This window comes from Gracilinanus agilis, chromosome 4, assembly GCF_016433145.1.
Source record: "Gracilinanus agilis isolate LMUSP501 chromosome 4, AgileGrace, whole genome shotgun sequence".
NCBI lineage: Eukaryota > Metazoa > Chordata > Mammalia > Didelphimorphia > Didelphidae > Gracilinanus > Gracilinanus agilis.
Genome location: NC_058133.1, coordinates 276,607,965 through 276,633,385, shown reverse-complemented (window position 1 = coordinate 276,633,385; position 25,421 = coordinate 276,607,965). Strand labels below are relative to the sequence as shown.

Sequence of the window (25,421 nt, the reverse complement as noted above, 5' to 3'; positions counted from 1 at the left end):
CAGCTAGGAAGTTGGCAAAGAGGGTGTACTCGAATTTCTTTCGCACTAAAAAGAAAGAAGCCGAGGGGGTTGAGGGGGGGGAGGTGCTGCTGCCCGTGGTGCCAGGCTGTGGCTAGCTCAAAGGGTCACCTTCCGGGGGGAGGGGGGGGGAATCGAGAGAGGGGTGTGTGTCCGTGTGTTTTCTGAGCAGGAGAGAGGTCTCTTCTAGTCCAGAGACCCCTAGCTCCGGCCCAGGCGGCTCCGGGGGAACACGCGGCTGGGCTAGTCCCCGGGCTGATGTAATCGGCTTCGCGCAGCGCGCCCCCGGCGCCGAGGAGGGGGAGGGAGGGGACTGGGAAGGAGACCCAAGCGGGGCGGGGGGGAATGAAGGCTTTACAAGCTGCACTCCTGGGGGTACCAGAAGCTCCCCCACCCAAAAACTTTTCTCCAAACTCATTTGGATTGAGGGGGGAGGTTGGAAGAGAAAGTGACAAGACCGGAGCCTCTAGCTCTCTCCCTTTTTTGCATGCTCTCAGACTGTTTCCCTCCCAGGTCCAAAAACCGTGACCCCCCCTCCCCCATCAGCTTCCCCCTCCCGACCAGGGGGCTTGGCTCCCAACTCCCCTGTTACCCAATCTGTTTGCTGGGGGACCCGGCGACAAGGAACAAACTTGAACCGCCGCCGCACCAGCCCAGCCCCTCCAATTCCCTCCTCCTCCCCTTGCTTCGGCCGGGATCCTACGTGCGTGTGGCTCTGGTGGGTGGGCAGGGCCCGCGTGGGCGGCGAGACCCCAACCAGATGCTCTCCCACCTAACGCGCGCCCCCTCTTCTACCCGCTCCACACTTGGGGGGGGTTACTCTTTAATGCCGGGTGCCCACCAACACGAATGGAGCACAGATCTCATCATCCCCACTTCCAAGGCTAGGAAAAGAAGCCCCCTGCCTCTGGTTTCCCTAGCTTCCCTCCATGCTTCCCAGTCCGGGACTGTGCCTCCACCACCACCACCACCACCCCCGCCGGCTTGCCGGACACTGGCCGCCACCACCACCACCACCACCAAGAACCCGGTGCCAGCACCAACTCGCTTACCTTAGCATGATGGAGATAGAGCAGCAAGGCTAAGCACCAGTGTACCCAAGTAAGCATAAAGTTCATGGTTTCGGAGGCCCGGTTGGGGCCGGTGAGGCTCTCACTCCTCCTCCCTCTCTTGCTCTTCGGCGGTGGCGGCGTCGGTGGCCTTGTCCCCCCGGCGCCTTCTTCGCTGTCTCCCTTTTTCCCCGGGGCCAAGGCCCGGGCCAGGGCCTGGGGCGCGCTTGCGGGCTGGGTGCTCACGGTGCTCTCTAAGGCTTCACCCGTCCATGAGCCCGGCTCTCTAGAGCCGAGCTTCTGCCTCTCCCGCAGCCCCCGCACCGCTTCTTCGTTTTCTTCTTTTTCTTCTTCCTCCTCCTCTAGTCGCTGCCGCAGCTGCCGCCGCCGCTGCTGCTGCTGATCAGGGCCCGAGCGAGTACTGCCCTCCGCTCGGCACGGCTCGGCGCTCCCGGTGCGGACCACAGCTCCTCCCCAGCGAGAACAGCCCAAAAGTTGGACAAAAAGTTTCAGTGCATAGTCTCGTACCCCTGCCCCCTCCACCCCGCCCCTAGCCGCTGACCGGGGTTCTGCTCCGGCTCTACTGCAGTCGAGCCCGCCGCGGTCAGAAGCCGGGGAGAAGAGAAAGTGTGCGTGCGAGGAGGGTCCCCCTCTTGTCGGTGCTTCGAGGGGTGGCTGGTAGTGGTGTGAGAGAAGTGTCAGCCCCGGAGCTGCTGGGTCCCCGAGACTCCGAGCTGGGAGGAGGGCTCAGTCCTCTTTCTGCAGTCCGTCCCCTAAAAAAGCCGAGGTCACTTACTTTCCTCGCTTTCCCTCTCACTCTTAGCTCTTTCTCTCCCCCCCCCCCTCGGCGGGTTTCCAAAATCCAGAGAGTGATTTGAAGGAGAAGGAAGGGGGTAGTCCCCCCAGAAAAAAAGTCCTCCTGATTTTAGCGAGGAAAGAGGGAATTGGAAAATAAATTTTAAAAAAGAGAAGACGGCGAAAGAAAACTGAGAAGCAAACGAGAGCAACCCCAACAGTCAAGCGCAATGTGCAGACAGGGGAATATGTCGTTCGTCCTTCCTTCTCTCTTCGCTGTCGGTACCCGGCTCTCTCGGCCGTTTCTCCGCCTCTCGGTCAATTTAACTGGCCTTACAGGACCGCCTCCTTTTTCTATCTGCGCCCCTCAGGCTTTTTTAGCTCCGCCCCTACCCTCCCCCCAACACCTTCTCCGCCTCCTCTCTCTCCAAGCTATCCCTTCCCCAACCTCCAAAAGGAATAAAAAATAAAAATTAAAAGTCATTTCGTTTATTCCTCTATGTCTGGTAACCCCTCCTCTCCAGGCCCCTACCAACCTATTCCCTGGTTCCTTTCTTGCTACTGCAAGAGGTTGGGGGGAAGGGGGGAGTCTCCCCACCCCTTCTATATCAGCCTTAGCGTTATAGAAATCTGTGCAAGGAAGAGACACCCTTCTTTCATTAGGGGACTTCCCTACAGGTGGGGAGGCAATAAAGTTAGGGTTCCGACCTTTCTCACTCCCTTCCCCTCCCCAACCTGTTGAGGTTAGATAAACAGGGTCCTTTTGTCTCCCCCATCAAAAAAATAAATAAATAAAGCTGAGAATTAGCTGCGACCCCAAGAAATTCAGCTCGCTCTCGCTCTCTCTCTCTCTCTCTCCCTCTCCCTCTCTCTCTCTCTCTCTCTCGCTTTCGCTCTCGCTCTCTCGCTCTCTCGCTCTCTTTCTCTGGTAGAGAGTTGGGGGGAGGGGGAGAAGACAGAAGGAGGGGAGATTTTAGGGTTATGCAGGGACAGGGGCCATCAAACATCCTTCCCCCTTTGCTGGGAATTTGTGGGAGCGTGAAACTACAGTCATAATCAGTGGGAACTCTGAAGTGACCTATGACCTCCTACACACCCCACTTCTCCTTCCTCCCCCCCGTAAACAGAGATGGAAATGGGGGGGGGGGGCGAGAAGAGAAGGAGAAGCAGGCTACCCATTTTCTCCCAAGTTCACCTGGCTAATGGAAGCCGGTCATGGAGAAGGAGTGCCGCCTAGTGGCTATAGACGGAAGACCCTGAAGCTCTAGCCCCAGGGCGGCCTGAGCCCTTTGGGGGGGGGGGGGGGTTACCGATGGAATTTAGTTTTGGAGAGAGTAATTTGCCCTTATAAAAGTGCCTACTTCCTCTACCTCCAGCAACACGGTTATTGATGGGGTGGACTCAAACACAGCGTCCTGTAACTGAGGTGCTAGAGGAAGAGGCCCAGAAAGGAGATATGGTCCTTCCGGCCTGAAAGATTTTAAAGACTGATGGGGGAGAACAAGGACCCCTGCCCTTTGGAGAACTCCCAGCCTGGAACTAATAGGAAGCATTATCCGTGCAAAATAACAGGAATGGCTCAGGCCCTGTCACATCAGAGCAGAGAGTCAGGGGCTGATTCCTGTGGGATGAATACAGGCAGCCTTCTTGGGAGATGGCAGAGTTTGGAAGGAATCAAGGCCTGCCGGGGCTAAGCTGACTACAAGCATGACCCTGAGGGGAAGCAGAGCTGTTGGAGCCCACGTCCACACCAGACTGTCTGCAGAGTCTGGCTCAGCTGGGAGGAAGAAGCTGCTGAGGAAACAGAGGCCCTTGTTCATGGGGCTGTGGGGACTGGCATGGGCACAAGGGTGATGGAAAGCCCAGACTGGGCCCGACGTGATGATTCAGGCTTAACCCACCAGTGCTACAGCACGTTTACACACCACGGCTACCCAAAATTCCTCCCTACACACACCCCGGCCAAGGGTCCAAGACTGAGATTCTCCACTGTTTCCACTCTGCAGTTACATTTCTAGGTTATCTGGATGGGATTTAGAATACTGCTCCCTCTTCAATCCCTCCTATTTCCTCCAGTGTTCTTCTGGCACACCCTTCTCCTCCGTGTCCTGCTACCCTCTTCCCCTCTCCTATCCAATATTCCACCCTCCAGCCCCTTCCTCCCTGATCTCTCCCAAGATCCAGCCAACCCTCAGGTTGGGCTTAACCTAGCTATTCCTGGACTGTTCCTTTGGAAAGAATGAGGGGCTCAGATGACTGTGGAAAGAAAGGAAGCTAGCCTGTCCCACTGCCCACCCAGAAAGCTCACCCTAGAAGTACACAGAGATCTTCACATGAATGATTATTGATTTAGAGCTGGAAGACATCATAGAAATCACATAATCCAAATTCCATTTTTCAGATGATAAAACTGAGTTCTCCCAAAGAAAGGTAACTTGGCAGCGGTGAAGCAAACAGCAATCCAGATTAAAATTCTTGCTCCCCGATTCCAAGTCTGGTGGATCCCTCTTCCCCACCCCCTCCAGCTCCTAATTTTAAAACCCACCCCAGAGATCACTGTAACAGCTAGGACAGGCTGAGCAGGGACAAGAGCAAAGGCTAGGGGCTGGGGGCCAATTCAAGGCAAAAGAATCCTGAGAAGTGATCTTATTCATTCCTCTGTGTCTGTCCCCCTCTCCTCTATCTTGTCCCCAACATATCTACACACACACACACACACACACACACACACACACACACACACACACACTGCTGCCCCAAAGGTGGGGGGAAGATTATACCCCCATATGCCAGACACTTCCTCTCACCCACCCCCAGGCTCACCATGGAAGGGGATACAGTTCTAAGCAACCCTGTAGAGGGAGGGAGACCTAGTTCCAGCCCTTCCCATCTATATCCCCTCTCAACCAGCTGGCAAGCCCCCCAGCTGTTAGGGACTAGTTCTTCTTACACTTTATAAATGTACATTATCTGGCTTAGTGGTCCCCCTCCCAGGGGCTGGCCTCCTTGCCCAGGATCATTTTCTGGCTGGTTGGATTGAGAAGAGGGTCATGAGGAGGGTGTTAGGAGATTGGAGGATGTGCTGAGGTTCCCCATTGTCAGTCTAGATCTGGCTCTAAAGCTCCTTGCATTCTGGACCCCTGCCCAAAAACAGCTCTTTGGGTACAATAGCCTCACAGGACAAATCCCCCTGACTCCAAACCCAGGGTGAGAGCGTCTGGCCTCAGAATGACTCACTTTAGCCATAGTTCCTTTCTTTGCTCCCTCCAATTCCCCAGAGCATCCCAGGGATGTAAATTGACTAAGGAAGGGTAGAAGTCCAGGTGCCTGCCCCAGAGGTTCTAAGGTGGCCTGAGGAGACAGAGGAATGGGATAAACTGAAGGGGCACAAGATAATGGGTTTTAGAGCTGGCAAGAAACTTAGAGTTCCTCCAGGCCAATACTCTTATTTGACAGAGGAGAGAAACAAGGCCCAAAGTGGTAAAATATCACATAGATGAAATTCAAACCCAAATTCTCTGGTGCCACATGCTGTGATGGCTTCCACTGCATCATGCAGACTCCGGCACCAAGTTTAGTGAAATTCAGAGCACAGTGACAAGAAGGAATACCTCCCAGACTCAGAGTGGTTTCCCTTTGTCTCCAACTGGGATGACACAGACAGAGATAAGCAGTCCCTTTCATGGTGGGAAGGAAGTGGCAGTAACCTGGACCCTCAGTCCCTCTGGCACCTGGCCTCTGAGGGATGAGCCCAGGCAAGTCTGGGGGTGAAACTGGAGCCTCTTTGACAAGGATTGACATTGACTCCAAAGGTGGTACTTCTGGATTTCTGTCACCTACCCTTAGTGATTTGTCATTCTCACAATAGCTGGCTATCATAGACTTCTTATTGTTACCATGAAGAAAGACCAAATTTACCTGAGCTGTATAAAGGCAAGACAGCACACACCGAACAATAAAAAGGCCATCTTGTGAATCCCAAGCCCCAATTATTCTCTTAGGCTTAATATCCTTGTACATAGTCAATCTCATCAGTTCTCCCCACAATCCTCATTGGGCAGGGAGAGGCTATGATGATTACCCCACAAACATACACACACATATCCTGAGATTTTCTCAGGGGCCTAGAGATGGATAGTGACTGACCCAAGGTGATACAGCCAATACCTGAAGCAGAGAACAACAGCACATACAAAGACCCTTTGGCATCTTCCTCATCCTCACCTAAAATAAGGTGCATTCTTCTGCCACTCACAACACAGGGCATCAGTAGCTACTCACCCTTGAATATAATAAGCAGGCAGCAACCCAACTAGTAATTCAGGGACAAGGATGGAAGAGTAGGCCATGTGGAAGAAGGAGGTTTAGAGGAGTGATCCAAGAAGGAAAGAGAAGGATGTTTGGCTTGTGAAAAGTAGAAGGTTGTTCCAGGTGATGGGGGAAGGGAGAAGGGGGCCAGGGGGCGGGGCGGACTATGAAAAGAGGCCAGGAGCCAGAAGTGCAGCCAGAGAGACAAAGGAGGTAGTGATCGACCCATAAGTATAATAACTGCACTTTGTACTGAAGTCCTCTCACCTCTTGAAGAGGCTCCTACCAGGACAGTACCTCTCACAGTAAGGAGAAGAGAAGAGCCATATCCTGGTATGGGGAGGAGGAAACAGACAGAAAATAGGAATCCTTCCCATCCAAGAGGGAGAAGCACAGGGGGGCCAAGCAGGTGGGACTTGGGGACCATGGCCAGAGAAATACCAGCGACACAGCTGAAGAAAGTTGAGTCCTATGCTGGGGGCAAAGAAAGGAAAACACACAAGGGGCAACAACCAATGAGGGACACAGGGAGATATTCCTAGGGTTGGGCAAAAGGAGCTCTAAAGGCACCAAACTACATTGATATTACCCCCAAAACTGCCATTTATCAATCCATTTAAAATTGGCACAGTCACATACATATATGTATGCATATGTGATATGTAGATATATAAATATATATAAAGTGAGATATACATGTCTACATATACATATAGACAGAGAGATGATAGAGAGATTAGATCAGATAGATTAGATAGATGGATAGATAGATGGAGGGAGGGAAGGAGGAAGGGAGAGGGAGACACAGAGACAGAGAAGTATTATCTCCATCTTGCAGATAAAGAAACTCAGGCTCAGAAAGGGTAATTGCACAGGGTCAGGGAAGGTGAGATGTAAACCTAAGTTTCTTCTAACTCCAATTCCAAGGCACCATATTGTAGATGCTTCATGTGTCAAATTAGAATATAAGCTCTTTGAGGACAAGGACTGTGTCTTCCTCTCTTTAGTATTCCCTGCCCCTCCTTTTCCCTTCCCCCAAAACTCCCACCCATCTTGCCCTGCCTAGAACAGTTCTAGAACCACCACCACCACCCCCAAGTAATTCCTTGTTGAATTGAAGATCGTGGTTAAATACAGAAAAGGAAAGACCTTGCTATTTTTTCATTCTCTTTTTCAGCCTTTGCAAAGACTAAGCAAGAGAGGGATATACAGGTAAAAAAGAGGCAAGGGAGAAAAAATACTGAGGGAAATGTAGATACAGAGAACAACTGGAAAGAAGTCATCTAAGAAGGAAGAATAAACTAAGAAGGAAGCTAAAAGGTGAGTCCCTAGGTGAGGAAGGGAGAAGGTGAGGTGATAGATGAGGACCTGAAACATAGGGTTACAGAAAGTCTATGAGAAGCTAGGTGACACAGTGCTGGGCCTACAATTAGGAAGACTCATCTTCCTGAGTTCAAATCTAGCCTTAGGCACTTACTAGCTCTGTGACCCTGGACAAGTCTCTTAACCCTGTTGGCCTCAGTTTCCTCATCTGTAAAATGAGCTGGAGAAGGAAATGGCCAACCACACCAGTATCTTTGCCAAGAAGACCCCAAATGGGGTCATGAAGAGTCAGACAAGACTGAAACAACTGAACAACAATGAATAAGAAGCTGAGTAAGGTCAAAGATTTGGGACTGAGAATGTCTCCTAAGAATATACCAGTTTCCTAGACTAAAAATATACCAGTTTCCTAGGCATCCTTCCTCTCAATCCATCCAAGGCTGGAATGAAACTGAATAGAAGGGGCCTAGAAGATAATAATATATTGTCCCGGAGGATCCTTTTGGTCCCTCTAGGATCCCAGGCATGTCCCTTTTCTGTCCTGGACAGGCTACAGGTAACAAGTGTAAGAATTACACCCCAACCTGGTTAGAGAGAAAAGGTTTCCCACACCAGGAAGCCTTTCATCAAAACTCGTTGCAAACTGCCTTCCTGACTCAATCTTCCCAGAGTGACTCAGTCAGCCTTCAGGAAAGGTTGTAGAGAGAATCTGGATGGTAGCAAGGTCTCACAGAAACAAGGGTGGTTTGGGAATCAGGAAACCCTGGGTTCTCGTCCCAGCTCTCCCATAAACTTGCTATGTGACCTTAGGCAAGTCCCTTCTTCCCTCTGGACTTCGATTTCCAGGTGAGTTTCGTCATTTAAAAAATTATGAGGAAAGACAGCCAGGATTAAGATTCTGTGAGGTTAGGGTGGCTAGGTGAGTTAGGTGGCTCCATAGATTGAGATCTAGCCTAGCTGGGTTCAAATCTGGCCTTAGACATCTCCTAGCTTCATGATCCTGGGCAAGCCACTTAACCCCCATTGTCTAGCCCTCAGCACTCTTCTACCTTGGAGTCAATACACAAAATTGATTCTAAGATAGAAGGTAAGGGTTTTAAAAAAAGATTCTATGAAGTTAAGGAGATCATGATGCTCACCCTCAAACCTGATCTTGTCTCGTATTTGGGACTTAGCCCTTTCTACCTTATCCACTTGAAATCTGAGATGGTCTTTGAGATTTAAAAAGAAAACAGAGGAACTGAGAGGAAGGTAATAATAATGATAGTTAAAATTTATATAAAACTTTATAGTTTGCAAAGTACTTTACATGTATTACCTCATTTTATTCTCATCACAACCCTTGAAGATAAATGCTTTTTTTAAAAACCCTTGCCTTCCATTTTAGAATCAATATCATATATTGATTCCAAGACAGAAGAATGGTAAGGGCTAGGCAAAGGGAGGTAAATGACTTGTCCAGGGTCACACTAGCTAGGAAGTATTTGAATTCAGGACCTCCCATCTCTAGCTCTGGCTCTCAATCCACTGAGCCCTGTAGCTGCCTGGGTAAATGCTATTTTGATTCTATATTTTACAGATGAGGGAACTGAGGCATAGAGAGATTAGATGAATTGCCCAAGGTCAATTCAAATACAAAAAAGTCAGTAAATGATCATGGTTGGATTTGAACTCTGGTTTCCTTCTGACTCCTAGTCCATTGCTCTCTATACCCAGCCACTTGGCTGCCCCCTAAGGGGACTGACTCTCCGGGGAAGCACAGCTTCCTCAGAGACATCCTCAGCCAAAGCACAGGGGAAAATGCAGCTACCTCTGGTGAAGAGCCACAGACCAGGATCCCCGCCCTCAGCGACAGAAAGTCTCCCCTAGAGAATTTAAACAAACATGAAAAGGGTAAATCAGGTCCAGCTCTCTCATCACTGTTTGCCTTCTGCTTGGTGGTGAAAGGCGGGGGCAGAGGACATCAGCCTCTGGAGAAGACAGGAATGGAGAGGAGTCCAGGCTCCCCCAGTCAGGTCCCAGGGACTCAGGAGATTTGGAAGAGAACAATTCCAGATGAGCTGGGCCATTGTGGAAGAGTTGAATTTAGCTTCAATGTGTCCCTCCCTGTCTCCCTCCCCATCAGGTGCCTAGGGCCCATATGTTGGCTCTTGTTCTGTGACAAAGCAATGCGACTAAAAAAAACAAAGATGAGAAGAGCTAGGTTCAGTCTGGTACCGTCTCTGTCAAAAGGCTTGTGTGACTCTAGGCAAGTCACTTGTCCTATCTCAGTCTGAATTTCTTCCTCTATAAAAGGAGGAGTGAATGAATGAATGAAGCATTTATTAAGCAATTGCTCTGTGTGAAGCAATGGAACAGGGAACAAGGCCATAACCAGGAATTCCATCACCTGGGATAAATTTAGTTGTGAAGGGGTGGAGGTGAAATATAGGGGAGACACAGACCCCAAGATTTGCCAGGCCTGTAGAGCACTGCCTTTGTTATTTAGCTTGCTTGTTTTAGCAGCTTGGGTCTCCCAGAACAGACTTTCCTTAGCAATCCGGGACACTCTGGTACAATGTCAGGGGAAGGCAGGAGCCTGGAAGGGAAGGGACATGGGAACTATGAGGAGCAGAGGAAGGATTCGATTCTTCTCCTCGTTGTGCAGACATGGGGGTGGGAACCAACTTCTTCCTTCTATGGGGTCCTTCTTGACTCAATATACAACCCACCCCTAAGTCAGCACCATTTTGAAAAGCCCCTCCCTTGCTTCAATCTGATGAGGAGGTGGGACTAAATTATCTGAGGTTTCCCTCCTCCTGCCCTACCAACTCTGAGCTTCCAAGAAAATAGATGACAAGCATTCACAATGAGGTGTTAATGATTTAATACCATACCCCCTCCCAAGGGCCCAAGAGGGTTCCTGGGAAGAGCAAAGCCTAACACAAAGAAATGTATCTCTAATGATGGGTTTTAGGCCATGGGGAGGGATCATTATTTTTACATTTATTTGTGTGTGTGTGTGTGTGTGTGAGACAGTCCTTCCCAGGACCCTTCAGAAATACCCCGGCCTTTCTTTGAGGTCAGACCTACTAAGAGGGAGTGAGTGGGCCTCTTGCTATAGTGGAAAGAACACTAGACTCTGAATAAGGGACGTGGATTTTATATCCAGTTCTGACACTAGCTCGTGTGGCCAAAGATATCACGTAACCTTCCTGCCTCATAGGATTGTCTTGATGAAAGAAGAAAAATGAACTCTGTAAACCTTAAAGCACAACATAAAGACGAGCTATTATTATTTCTGGTTTTGGCTTTGTTGTTATTTATGAAATAATAAAATTTAAAAAAATAATAAACAATAACATCAAAATAATATTTAATGTTTCGATAAACATTTAATAATATTACTTAATAATAAAATTATAACATTATTATTTCCCTATCATTATTTTAGGAGAAGAAAGTAGCTGAAAAATGAGATCCCACTTCAGCACATCAAGGGTTCCATTCCCAGCTTTTTCCAGTCCCTTCCACTCCCAAACTCCTATATTCAAGCATGTGGCAGTGGGGGAAGCACTGTATATGGATTCAGAAAACTTCAGTTCAAGTCCCATCTCTGACCCGTTACCTTGGTTACTTGGACAAAACTCTTAGCTTTTCTAGACCTCAGTTTCTTCATCTATAAAATTGTGTTGATAAAATTGTGGCCTCCTTCCAGCTCTAAACCTATGATTCTATGAGCTCTCTCAGTTGAAAGCACTGAGGCAGAGAAATTTGATGGGATTTTTTAAAGTCCTAAAAATGCAGCCCAAAGATGAAGCCAAATGGATCAGGAAACCTATATCTCTGGGCTGACAGGGCCTTTGCATCTGGCCCTTGTCAACTAAGAGGATGGTGGTCACTCTGCCTTAAATGGTTTTAGGGATATTTCTTGAAGATAAAAGCTTCTAACTGTAAGAAACAGGTAATGGTCTCCTCTGAAACAGCAAAATCTTTATTTTATTTTTATTTATTTTCTTATTATTTAGAAGGAAGGGACTAGCCAGATGCCTGGGTCAGATAGACCCACCACCATCAGGGAGAGCCAAAGGAAATAAGGCCAGTTAATGACTGGCCCCTTCAGGAAGGTCACCACCACTCTGCCTGCCTCCTTAGGCCAAGAAAGCAAGGGGTAGAGTTTTCTCCCCATTCATCATACTCCCATTCCACAGTATTCACCAATCAATCACAAAATGTTACCGCTTAAAGGAGAAGTAAACAAGCCTTTATATAGATAGCCCCACTTGGTGCCAGGCCCTGTGCTAAACATTTTATAAATATCATCTCTCAAGAGACTACCTCACTCTAGCCTAGCCCCTTCCCCATAGGGGTGAGAAGACTGAGTTCCGGAGAAGAGGAAGTGACTAGCCCAGAGTCAGACAGGTAGGAAATGGCAAACCAAGAATCATTAGGGCAGGTACAAATGTGTGTGTGTGTGTGTGTGTCCACACATGTGAACACTCTACTGGCTTTCCTGAAAGGTGGTGGCTATAGCTGCTCACCTTATCCCATTTCCCATTTTGTTCAAGCTCATCCCCTGGTCAATGATGGAGCTTATCCCCTCCTCAAAGCCCTCTAAACAGCATATAATGAACAGCTTCCCCCGTCAACCTCCACCAATCCCCTTCACTTAATTTTGAGAAGCTATAAAGGAGATGGAAATCTAGTCCATCTTTCTACTTTCCTTTAGACCCACCTGCCTAACATTTTAAAGCCTTCGACAGGAAATACGTACTCCAACCTATTACGTCTACAGTGACACCCTCTTTGGGATGCTTGGGTGCAAGTATCAGGATTCAACACCTCCCTGCCTAAGCCTCCTCCGACTGGGAGAGTCTTCCCTCTCAGTCTTTTCTTCTTTCCCTGGAAGGTGGGCCAGCCTGGGAAACTATCTGCCAAAGCTGATTGGAAACAACTTCAGGAAAGCAAGCCATGGGACAGGGCCCAGTGGCCCAGAATGCTGCTGTGAGTCTGACCTTCTTGTGAAGGCTCCCCTCCTCTACGAATCACAAATCTCCAATTTCCCCTGGGGAAACCTTTGCCCCAGTGCCCAGATCATCAGAGGGGTGTCACCATTAAAATGAGGATTAATCTGAACAGGTGTTCTCTCTGTCTCTCTGTCTTTCCTTCTGTCTCTCTGTCCTAATCATGCTTTTCACCTCTCTCTTTCCTTCCCTTTTTTCCCACCTGTCTTTCTTTCTCTGTCTTTTTGCCCCTTTTCCCCTTTCTGCCTCAACTTCTCCCTTGTCCCTCAGGCCTTCTCTTTCCTGCTCTTGTCTCTCTCTTTCTCTCTACCACATCTGCATCCCCCTCTCCTGTCCATCCAGTAACCTCCTTGCAAAAAGGATCCCTACATCTCCTGCTTCCACCCCAATCTCTTCCCAGTCCTAGGAGACTTCCTAGTGCAAACTCCTTCATCACTTCTATTTATTGAGCGCCCTCCTGTGACTGTCTAAGGACTTGACCCCAAACACTACATAAAAGAAGAAAAGGGGGAAGGACCTAACTCTGCCCTGAAGTTTCCACCCTTATCCCAACAGCAATCCTTCCCATTATCTTTTTCCTTCTTCTCTTGCCCTGTTCCCAGACAGTGTTCCCCCCCAACTTTCTTCCTGGCACCACAAATGGGCAGATGGTCACTGCTACTTAGAAAGATAATGACATGGTGTAATAGTCAGAACTCTCGATTTAAAATCCGAGCTGGGTTCAAATCCTGGCTTTGCTGCTTAAAGGGGCATGACCTCAATGAAGTAGCTTCCTCTCTCCAGGTGCTGGTCTCCTCCTTTGTAAAATGAGGGCTGGGTTGAATGATCTCTAAGGTCCCATCAAGCTCTTAATTCTTTGATTCCAGCAAAGTCTCTGTACCAGATACCTTGGGACTCTGGGAAAACTTCCATGGGGGTTTGGTTAGAGGGGTCAGGGGACCTGGGAAGAAATCCAAACATCCTAGACCATCTGTTTGCCAGGTGGAGCACTCATGTGGCAACCACGATGGAAAGGAACTCCCCACTTGGAGGCAGCCTAGCATTCCCTCCCTCCTCTCTAGGTGACCCCAGGGCCACATCCACCACTGGTAGCCAGAAGGAAAGCTTCCTCCTCCTGATGGCAGGGGTGAGCATCACGGTGACTCTTTCTCCTAGACGCATCCCCATTCTTGCCTTGTTATTCTCCATTCCTCTAATGTTTTGTCCAGGTTCCTCTCAAAACCCAAGGCAGACACACAGCCCACAGGAACGGGCCAGCTCTCTGGGGGAGGGGCCCCCGCATCAGTGGTGGAAGAAGTGTTTCCAGAAATCCAGATGTTCCCTGTGAGCTGACCTGGGTCACCACGACCTCCGATACTTCCAAGCTGCTTCCGCAGACTCCCCCTCTCCCATGTAGCTCTACCCCACCCCCAGCCCAGGGAGTTACCTTGAAAGCACCTGACGCAAACAGCTCCTCCAAGGGCCTGCCACTTGGCATTCTTGCTTCCTTGACTGTTTACCAATGTACCAATGGCCCTGGACCTTTTGCCCACTCCAGGCAGGAACTCTTCAGCTCTATCCTCAATCTGAAGGCAACCATATACGGTCTGTTCATTCCTGGGTATAACCAGGGGGAGTCCCTGACCTTTCAAGAGATTGGAGTTGCTCTCCCCCTACTTTTTTGCTCTGAAGAGCCATAAGGACTCTTGGGTTAGAGAAAGACAAGGTTGGGTGAAAGGAGAGACCGTATTATTTGAAATCTCTCCATAGTCTTCATCCCAACTGGCTTCAACTGTTGCACCAGACAGAAGAAAGATTAACAGCTCAGTCATAGGGGTTCATAGATTTCTATCTGGAAGGGTCCTTAGAAGCTGTCTAGTCCAACCTTTTTCATTTTACAAAGGAGGAAACTGAAAAGGGAAAGTGATCTATATAGCCAAAGTTCCCCAGCTACTGTGTGGCAGAGTGGGGACTGAAACAAAGGAGGTAGGGGATTGGCTCAAAGTCCCCTAGATAATATACTGTCCCCAGGGCAAGAAAGGACCAGGGCCTTCTGGTTCTTCCCATGGAACAAGGATGTCTCACTTCTTCCCCAAAAGGGATTCTCAGACAGATTCTCTGGAGGATCTCTTTCCCAGTAGAAAACGAGTCCAAGGAGTAGGCATGAGACCTGGATTTTAGTTCTAGCTCTACTATGGATTCACAGGGAAACTTAGGCTGGCCAGGCTGCTCATTTCATCTAAGCCAGAACTATATAACAGGGTTAACTAGCTGATTCCTAAGATCCCTTACAATTCTAATATTTGATCATGGTAAGGGTGGGAGAAAGGGAGAAAGGAAGGAAGGAAGGAAGGAAGGAAGGAAGGAAGGAAGGAAGGAAGGAAGGAAGGAAGGAAGGAAGGAAGGAAGGAATTCAGTTCTCTTATGGGCTATGGTCCCCATACCCCTTACAGGACAGATGTGGATGGTAATGCCCAGGCTACCCAGTTCTGAAGCATTGAAGTGGGAAAAGGAATTTGGGTGACGGGGGAAGGTGAGAAGTGTTTGGGTACAGAACACAGGGCAAGTGAGGGGGTGGGTAAGAATGGAATGAGAAGGCTGTTGAGTGGCTTGGCAAGTATTTGAGGAAAAATGAGAAAAAGACAAGACCCTTTTCCTAGTGAGTAAAGGATGGGGGAAAGAAGGTTGTACTTTGGGTGCCCATCTCAGCACCCCCTACCTCTTTCAATCCAGCTGAGACAGAGACAGGCATTGATTGGGCTGGAGCTCTGGCACCAAAACTCATGTTATCAGCTCTTTTGGCGGGAACAGGGAGGCAATGTTTGAGGGGTATCAACAGACCCCTACTGTGAGGGTTTCCTACCTGGGGCCTGGCACAAGAGAAGTTGGGGAGCAAGAAAGGTACTTAGAGGACAGAGACAATGTTAGCAGGGCCTTATCCGATCAAAACCCAGGACAAATGGGGCATCAGATTCCTCAGTTGAAATGAAGAAAATATGGCCTTCCCTGAACAAGTTGCATTGTCTCCCTTTCTTCACCAGGTCCCCATAAGGTAAAGTAGGTAGACTTCTGGCACATAGATCCCCAAGGGATGATGTAGGAGGGCAGGTGATTCTCTGTTCCTTTCTCCTGGGTCTGGTACTGGTAGAGTAAATGTTACATGTAACCAAGATTCAATCCCAAGGTCCCTTACCCCAAAAAAGAGAAAATGGACTCTAGAGAACTCCTAGGGAAATAGAGGCCTCGTTAGTGAATGGAGTACTTTACTGGGAAGTTTAGAGATCTGGATTTATAAGCATCATGGGATCAGAATTGGAAGGGACCTTAGAAGTTAATTTTCTAAATGAACTTCATTGGGTAAGTTCTACCTGTACCATCTATTTTAGCCACTGTGATCTTGAGCAAATTATTTAATCTTTTCTAACCCTCAGTTTCTTCATCCATAGAATAAGGGGGGGGGGTAGAATTCTGAAGTCTCTCTCAGCTCTGAAATTCTGTCTTTGATTCTAAACCAATAGAGAAGCAACAAAAAAATAAATTCCAACTGGTGGAGGAAGTCCTTCTGTTCATCTAATCTTTTTAATTCTTTCCCTGCAATGGAAACCCAATCTCACTGCTCAGAGAAGGAACAAGCAGATTGATCTGACCTATATTCATCTAGATAAGAATCGACATATTTTTGTTCAGGAGAGATAGGTACCAAGCCCAGGTGCATCCTGGTAGAAGAGAGTGGCAGGGATTGGAGGTGGAGCTGGGCAGGGTAGGGACTCATACTTCCTCTATAAGCAGCTCTGGTGTTTATGGAAATGAGCATGTTCATTAGCCAGAGAGCAAAGGTCAACCCCCTTCCCTTTTCCACCCCTGATTCTGATCCCCATCACAAGGGAACTTTAATCCTCATAGCCCAGCAAAACTGCTCGAGTGATCTGGAAGAACCTCTAATCACTGCCAACTCTCTCCTAGATCTGGCCAGCATCTCCTTTTCCATTCATCCTCCCAGCTCCTTTCCTTGCCTTCTACCTCCTGCTTTAACTAAGGAAATGCCGGGGATCACACACACACACACACACACACCACTAAGCAGGAGAGGGCTTGCATTAAACTATAATATATTAAAAACTGGAAGGAGCCCTAGAGGCTGCCAATAGCATAATTTAAAAAATTGTTGGAAACCTGGGTTCTATTACCTGCTCTTCCACTCAGTAGCTGTAGAACTTTGGCTGTAGAAATCATTTCCCCTCCTGGGCCTCAGTTTCCTTCTTTATAAAACAGGAGGGTTAGACTAAATAATCCCTTAGGTTCCTGCCAGCTCTAAATCCCATGACCCTGATTTAGAGTAACCTTGGCAACAGCTCTGTTGATGGACTCAGGCTGATGGAGCTGGCAGGGACGTTAGAAGTCATCAAGCCCAAACCCCCTTATTTTGTAGATGAAGAAATGGAGGTTTAGGTAGGGGAAATGATTCACCCAAGGTCACACAGCTAGTGAGTGGCAAAGTCAGAATTTTTCCTTTTACCCAGTGCTATTCTAACAGTACCATGGCATTTCTAGGAATCCTGAGAAGAGGATTCTAGTCCAATTCAGTCAGAGAGAGGAAGGGCAAGGAATGGTAGTAATTCTCTCAAATGAGAATGATCCTTAGACCCCAAAGCAGTGATTCCCAAAGTGGGTGCCATCGCCCCCTGGTGGGTGCTGCAGCGATCCAGATGAGCGGTGATGGCCACAGGCGCATTTATCTTTCCTATTAATTGCTATTAACATTTTTTTTAAATTAATTTCCAGGGCGCTAAGTAATATTTTTTCTGGAAAGGGGGCGGTAGGCCAAAAAAGTTTGGGAACCTGGGCTAAAGAAGTAGAAAAGGTAAATTTAATTGAGTGGTCAAACCAAATGAGATTAGAAGGCCTCACCTCTTCCTTTTTTTTTTTTTTTTTTTTTTTTAAAGCCTCACCTTCTGTCTTAGAATCAATACTATGTATTGGTTCCAAGGCAGAAGATTGGTAAGGGCTAGGCAATGGGGGTTCAGTGAGCTGCCCAGAGTCACACAGCTAGGAAGTGTCAGGTCAGATTTGAACCGAATACTTCCCTTCTCTGGGCCTGGTTCTCAATCCACTGAGCTACCCAGCTACCCACTCTCATTTCTTCTAGTATATTACCTCTGACATTAAATTGTTAAAAATGAATCTGGATGGGGATGAAAGGAAGATGCTCATGTTGCTGATTTTCTAGGAATGTAGAACATGGAGCTCTTTTCCAGTTCCATAGAAGGTAGGGGACAAAAAGGGGGAAGGCAGGATGGATAGAACACCAGGCCCAGAGTTGGGAGCATCTGGGTTCAAATCTGACCTCAGACACTTTCTAGCTGTGTGTCCCTGAGCAAGTCACTTAACCTCTATTGTCTAGCCCTTACCACTCTTCTGTCTTAGAATCAATATTTAGTATGCATTCTAAAACAAAGGGTAAGGGTTGTTGTTGTTTTTAATCCCATGGCCAGGAGGTCCTTCAAATCATAGTTTTACAGCTAGGGAGAAACCTAGAAATCATATTATCCATCTGCCTCATTTTACAGAAAAGGAGACTGAGATCTGGAAAGGGGAAGTGATTTATCCAGGGTCATACAGGTGGTAAATGGCCAAGCTAGGATTTGAACCCAAGTCCTCTGACTCCAACTATAGCAATCTTTCCACTATATCCACTATGTTACTTCAAGCCATGGCTACTTTAGGATTCCACATGACAGCCTGCTTATGAACAAGTTCCAGGTTCCTTCCTGATATCCTAACGGCCTTGGGCAGTAGTGTCTAGGGTCCCTCTTCCCTTTTAAAACCCTCTCCCTCAATGCCAGCCTTACACAGAAGCCTCATCTTGAACCCCTAGAGGGCACTGGAGAGCAGTATTTGGCTATTCTATGCCCTAGGGCAACCAAAAGAGCTATCCAGACACTCTTCCCTTTGCCCTGTACCCTGAGGGTGCAATGCCATCCAGTCTGGATTTCCCACCCCAACTCCACAAATACCACAGATCCTCTAACCCTGAGAACCCTACTCTCATTTTGCCATCAGGAATAGCCATTCCACATGGACAATGGAGGAAAAAACAAAGAGGCTGGAAGGAAATTGAGGGAGGAATGGGAAGGCAAAAACAGTGAAAGGGACTGGCTACTGGAAAAGAGAATGGAGGAACACTAAGAGAGAAGGGAAGGGAGGCAGCTAGGTGGCTCAGTGGATCGAGAGTCAGGACTAGAGAAAGAAGGTTCTGGGTTCAGATTTGGCTGCAGACACTTCCTAGCTATATATGACCCTGGACAAGTCATTTGACTCCCATTGCCTATCCCTTACCATTCTTCTGCTTTGAAACCAATACACAGTGTTGATTCTGAGTCAGAAGGTAAAAGGTTTAAAAAAAAACTTTTTAAAAAAATTTTTTTAAGAGAGAAGGGAAGAAGTTTTGGGGGAAAGTGGAGAATGACAAAGACCAGCATATTTGGGGTTTGATATTCTAAGGGAATAAAATTCAATGAGATGGCAAGGAAAACCTAGATCTGTAATTTCTTCATTATAGGGTGCTCTGGATAAAGAATGATCTAATGCTGGGCAACTCCTCTGTGCCTTATATCTGAGAGAGTCTCCCAAGACACCAAGAAATTGTGATTTGCTCAGGGTCTGAATACAGCATTACTGGAGGCAACATTTGAACCCAGGTCTACTTATCTCTAATCTAGTTATCTGTGCATTCTGCAGACGAATGCTCTTTATGCTCTTTACTGGGAGTCAATGTTCGATAATAAATAGAATGTCCCACCTAGAGAGGAGACTTCAGGGTTTGAATCCCACAACTGATACTATCTATATGACCCTGGGCAAGTTGCTTATTTGCTCTATGCCTCAGTTTCCTCACATAGAAAATGGGAATAATAATACCTGTAGTCTTAAAATCATAAGGTTGTTATGAGGCTTGCATTGTGATAAGACTATATATATATACTCTGTCTAGAAAAAAATTTAGACAAATTACTTTATAGTCACAACTCTTTGATCTCCAACCAAGTCCTCTCTCCAGAATTCAAACCCAGACAGTTGTTTTGTTTTTTCTAAATCCTTACCTTGTGCCTTAGAATCAATACTGTGTACTGGTTCCAAAGCAGAGAATAGTAAGGGCTAAGTAGCTGGATTAAGTGGCTTTCCTAGAGTCAAATAGCTAGGAAGTGTCAGGCCATATTTTAACCCAGGTCTTCCTGTGTCTAGGTCTGGCTCTCAATCCGCTGAGCCATCTAGCTGCCCCTTCATCTTTGACTTCTAACACTCCCTCCCTCTTATTCCATATTACCAAGATTACCAAGAAGTCTTGCTAGTCCACTTCCAATCTTTATCTCTCAAACTATCCCTCCTTCTCATTTCTACTGCCATAAGCTTCATCCACTCTTTCACTGGTTCTCAATAAACCTCAGGAAGCTAGGTTGTTGTAATAGTTTAACTAGTCTCCCTGACTTTAATCTCTTCCCTCTCCAATCCATACTTGCTGGGCCACTGTCCGATTAGAATCTGGGCCTTATCAGCAATGCCAGGATCCAGCACAACTTCAAGGGAGTCATGATGAAAAAGACTATTCACTGCCATAGAAGGAACTGATGGGGTCTGAATTTAGATTGAAGCATGCTGTTCTCCACTTTATTTCCTCCATGAATTTTTCTCTAGTCTAAAGCAATATGTATCTTCTTTCACAACATGATGAACATAGAAATATATATTGTAAAATAACACATGTACCACCTAAATCATCTGCCATCTTGGGGAGGGAGTGAGGTGGAAGAGAGCATGGATCATGAAATGCCAGAAAACAAGTATTAAAAATTGTATCAACATGTAAAAAATTTTTAATTAAAAAAAAGATTAATAATTTGGGCCTTAGAGATCATCAGAGAGACCATTATAGAATTTAGGGCTAAAAATACCATAGGGATCAACTCATTCAAACCCTTCTGTGGTAGGAGCAAAATCCTAACCCTTGGCTCCCGTACAAGGTAAGCTAGATTTTCTTTTAAAAAGGTATCGAGACTGTCCTTGAGATGAGAAATTCAAGGGCTAAAGGCTCAAGCAGTTGATATCACTTCTTGGCTGCCTGAGTACAAAACAGTCATGAAGATCTCTAGGCACTCTTTGCTGCCTGGCTGACGAAAAATGATGGGCAACTCAGGCAAGGGAGCTTCTCTTGACTGAATCAACTTGAGGGGTTCTCAGTGCCCATTCTTGTTGACTATCCTTCTCTCGTTGAGGCTAAGTAAACCTCCTTTGGTTAACTGTTGTATCACCTGTGACTGTTTCCCTTTTTCCAATATTGGACATAAAATATCAAAGGAATAGCCCCAATCAAGCCTAATCCAGAATAGTCTCATTTTACAGAGGAGGAGAAGAGAGGTAGAGCCAAGATGGTGGAGAAAGTACTTGGACCCATCTGATCTCTTCCAAATTCCTCTCCAAAAAAAAACTAGGATATAATGCCTCAGAATCAATTCTGGAGCAGCATAACCCACACAAATATGAGTTGAAACAATTTTTCAGCCCAAAACAACTTAAAAGGCCAGCATGAGGGATCTAGTACTCTGGGATTGAAGTGGATCTCAGCACACCAGGGAAGGTTCCACTGCAGCAATAGCAACAGTCTTGGGCTCAGCTGAAGTAGCAGCAAAGGCTTCTGGAGGTCTCAGCCACAGATGCTATGGGAAGTTGGACAATTGCTCAGAAGGATATTACACAGTCCCCTTGCTGGCTCTGGGTGCAATACTCTTGTTAAACTGCCTATACACAGATCCGAGAAGCGGTCCTAGGGTATGCTCTCAGGGGTCAGAAGAACACTAGAATATACCAGCAGCCACAGGAGACCCTAGTCACCGTTTCAAGGCAGAAAAGAGTGCTTGTAGCTACCTCTAGACCAGAGCACAGGCCTGGAGATTATTAAATACACCTCTCCTTATATCATACCACCTCAGAAGAACTGAAAGCACATCGATTCCTAAAGCTAGTGCTAAAGGCAGCTGCACAAAGAACCTAAAACTTGGAATGGTGCTCCCTTCATTTCATTTACAAATCCCAACTTTATCATTTTTTTTTAATTAAAGGAAAAGGAAAAAAGTTTGAAAATGAGCAGACAACAAAAAAATAAACTCAACATAAAAAGTTATTTTGGTGGCAGGAAAGTTCAAAACACAAGCCCAGAAGACAACATCAAAGTTAATAGTGCCTCTGAGGATTTCTGTATGAACTGGGAGAACCTCAATAAACTGATGCAGAGTGAAATGAGCAGAATCAGAACATTGTTCACAGAAAGTAAAACACTGTGGAACACTCCAATGTAATGGGCTTTGCTACTAGTAGCAATGCAATAAGCTAGGACATTCCTGAAGGACTTATGGGAAAGAATGCTAACCACATTGAGAAAAAGAACTATGGGAGTAAAAATTCAAAAGAAGAACATATGATATCACTTATCACATATATATGTGTATGTATATATGTATGTGTGTATGTGATTTGGGGTTTAGGCTTTTAAAAAATCACTCTGTTGCAAAAACGAATAATATAGAAATAGGTATCAAGTGATAACCTAGTGGAATTGCTTGTCAGCTCCAGGAGGAGGAGGGAAAAAGGGAGGGAAAGAAAATGAACCATGTAAACATGGAAAAATATTTTAAAATTAAAATTTTTTTAAATAGTTCCTCCAAGAAAAATATGAATTGCTTTCAAGCACAAAAAGGATTAATGGAGGAACTCCTTTAAAAAAGGATTTTAAAAATCAAATAAGAGAAATAGAAGGAAAAATGGGAAGAGAAATTAAAGTGATACAGGAAAATATTGAAAAAAGGGTCAACAGCTTGGTAATGGAGGAACAAAAAAAAAACCTGAAATCTTAAAAAACAGAATAGGCCAGTTGATAAAAGAGGCTCCAAAATCCAATGAAGATAAAAACTTCCTAAAAAGCAGAATTGGCCCAGTGGAAAAAAAAGAGGTATATATATTCACTGAGAAAAAAAAAAACTTTACAAAATAGAATTAGTCAAATGGAAAAGGATATATAAAAGCTCACTCAAGAAAATCATGCCTTAAAAATTAGAATTGGACAATAGTGGAAGCTAATGACTCAATGACACATCAAGAAACAATCAAACAAAATCAAAAGAAGAAAAAATAGAAGAAAAACGTGACATGTCTCATTGGAAAAACAAACTGTACTGGAAAATAAGTCCAGGAGAGATAATCTAACAGTTATTAGACTATCTGAAAGTCATGATCAAAAAAAGAGTTTAGACATTATCTTTCAAGAAATCATCAAAGAAATTGCTGATATTCTAGGACTTAAAGGCAAAAAAGAAATCAAAAGAATTCACTAATCACCTCCTGAAAGAGATCCCAAAAAGATAGCTCCTAGTGTATTAATGGCTATCTTTCAGAGAAGTGAGGTGGTAATGAGGGATGGGCCAATAATTTTGAATCTATCTACCCTTCCTTCAAAGTGCCACCAATACTTGACAAACTGAGGGAGTTTCTCCAAAGAACTAAAGCCTCTTTGCCACAGCAGCCGTCAATTCTGCAGGGGGCCTAGCTCAATTGTAGTCCCAGTTAAGCAACTGCTCAGAGACCCTCTTCCCTTCTTTGTGAATTAACTTGGATCCTTTTATCTGACTACTAAGTATTTTATTATGGGTTAATCAAGGTAATCAAATAAGATGTTGGGTAGAGGGAACAAGGTAGACCCTAATGATCTAAGCCCCAAAGTCCTTCCCCTTGGGGAGCCAATTCAGGCTCCACCCAAAGGTTCTCCTTCCCTTCCCCTTATCTCTGGTTTCTATCCTATTATCTAAATTATAATTGTTTTATGTAGGGTCTCTTTGTAAGACAAGGTGAGGATTGGGAGTTTGGGGGTCCGCTCCCAGGTTTGAGTCTGACTCCCCAAGGATCAAGTGATCTTGATCTCATTGATGACAATGGATACTGGCAGGAAAACAGGATTTTAGAGAATAACACAAGTCCAGGAAACCCTGAGGTTTGGCTCTTGAATGGTCACTGCCAAGCTCTTCATCTTCCTTCCAAAAGCCCCTCCTTCAGGAATCTCTCCCACAATTCTTTGCTTCTTCCAACCAATACAGCTGACTCTCCTCTCAGCATGCAACATTCTGAGAAGAATTTTCTTTCCTCACACCCTGCCTTTACACTAGGAATATAGCCAAATTTCAGAACTCTCAGATCAAGAGAAAATATTGCAAGCAGCCAAAAAGAAACAGTTCAAAAATCATGGAGCCACAGTCAGGATGACACAAGATTTAGCAGCTTCTACATTAAATGATCAGAGGGCCTGGAATTTGATATTCCAGAGGGCAAAAGAGCTAAGACTTCAACCAAGAATCACTTGCCCAGAAAAACTAAGCATAATCCTCCAAAAGAAAAAAAAATGGATATTCCATGCAATAGAGGGTTTTCAAGCATTCCTGATGAAAAGACCAGAGCTGAATGGAAAATTTCACTTTCAAATACAAGACTCACAGGGAGCATAAAAAGGTAAACAGAAAAGAGAAACCAAGAGTCATTCAAAAAGATTAAACTGTGTACATCCCTACATGGACATGGGGAGATGATTCTTTTTTTTTCTTTTAAACCCCTACCTTCTATCTTAGAATCAATACCATGTATTGGTTCTAAGGCAGAAGAGTGGTAAGGGCTAAGCAATCGGGGTGAAGTGACTTGCCCAGGGTCACACAGCTAGGAAGTGTCTGAGACCAAATTTGAACCTAGGACCTATCCATCTCTAGTCCTGGCTCTCAATCCATTTAGCCACCCAGCTGCCCCTAGATGATGATTCTTGTAACTCCAAAGAACTTTGTCATTATTAGGGCAGTTGGAAGGAATATAAATAAACAGAGGGCAAGGGCGTGAGTTGAATGTGATAGGATGATATAAAAGAAAATAAAATTAAAGGATGTGAAAGAGGAACACATTGGAAAGAGGGAGAAGGGAAAAATAGAATGGGGCAAATTATCTCACATAAAAAAGTTTTTATAGTAGAAGAGAAGATGGGAGAGGGAGGGAAGGGAGTATGTGAACCTTATTCTCATTGGATATTGGATCAACAAGGGAAGGACATTCAAAATCAATAGGGTATAGGAATCTATCTTACCCTACAGAATAGTAGGAGGGGAAGGGAATAAAAGAATGGCAGAGGGGCTGATAGAAAAGAAGACAAATTGGGGGAGGGGGGTGATGGTCAGAAACTAAACAGGGAGAAATAGGATGAAGAGTAATACACAGTAATCATAATGGTGCAAAAATGTTTTACAAGCCCACCTCTAATGAAGGGGAAATTAAGGCAATCATTAAAAACTATTTTGCCCAATTATATGGCAATAAATATAACAATTTAGGAGATATGGACGAATATTTACAAAAATATAAACTGCCTAGATTAACAGCAGAAGAAATAGAATACCTAAATAATCCCATATCAGAAATAGAAATTGAACAAGCCATCAAAGAACTCCCTAAGAAAAAATCACCAGGGCCTGATGGATTCACAAGTGAATTCTATCAGACATTCAAAGAGCAACTAATCCCAATACTATACAAATTATTTGATATGATAAGCAAAGAAGGAGTCCTACCAAATTCCTTTTATGACACAAATATGGTACTGATTCCAAAGCCAGGGAGATCAAAAACAGAGAAAGAAAACTATAGACCAATCTCCCTAATGAACATAGATGCAAAAATCTTAAATAGAATACTAGCAAAGAGACTCCAGCAAGTAATTAAGAAGATCATCCACCATGATCAGGTGGGATTTATACCAGGAATGCAAGGATGGTTCAACATTAGGAAAACCATCCACATAATTGACCATATCAACAGTCTAACAAACAAAAATCACATGATCATCTCAATAGATGCTGAAAAAGCCTTTGAC

The 25,421-nt window shown here is 45.6% G+C and overlaps 1 protein-coding gene across 1 annotated transcript in view; it reads right to left on the bottom strand.

Moving 5' to 3' along the window:
- The window catches only part of VEGFA (vascular endothelial growth factor A), a 63,639-nt gene that overhangs the window by 27,764 nt on the left and 10,454 nt on the right, over positions 1-25,421 (bottom strand). The window contains exon 2 of the mRNA XM_044675328.1: positions 1,071-1,813. Within this exon, the coding sequence (XP_044531263.1) occupies positions 1,071-1,813 (743 nt within the window). The remainder of the gene's footprint in view (positions 1-1,070; positions 1,814-25,421) is intronic.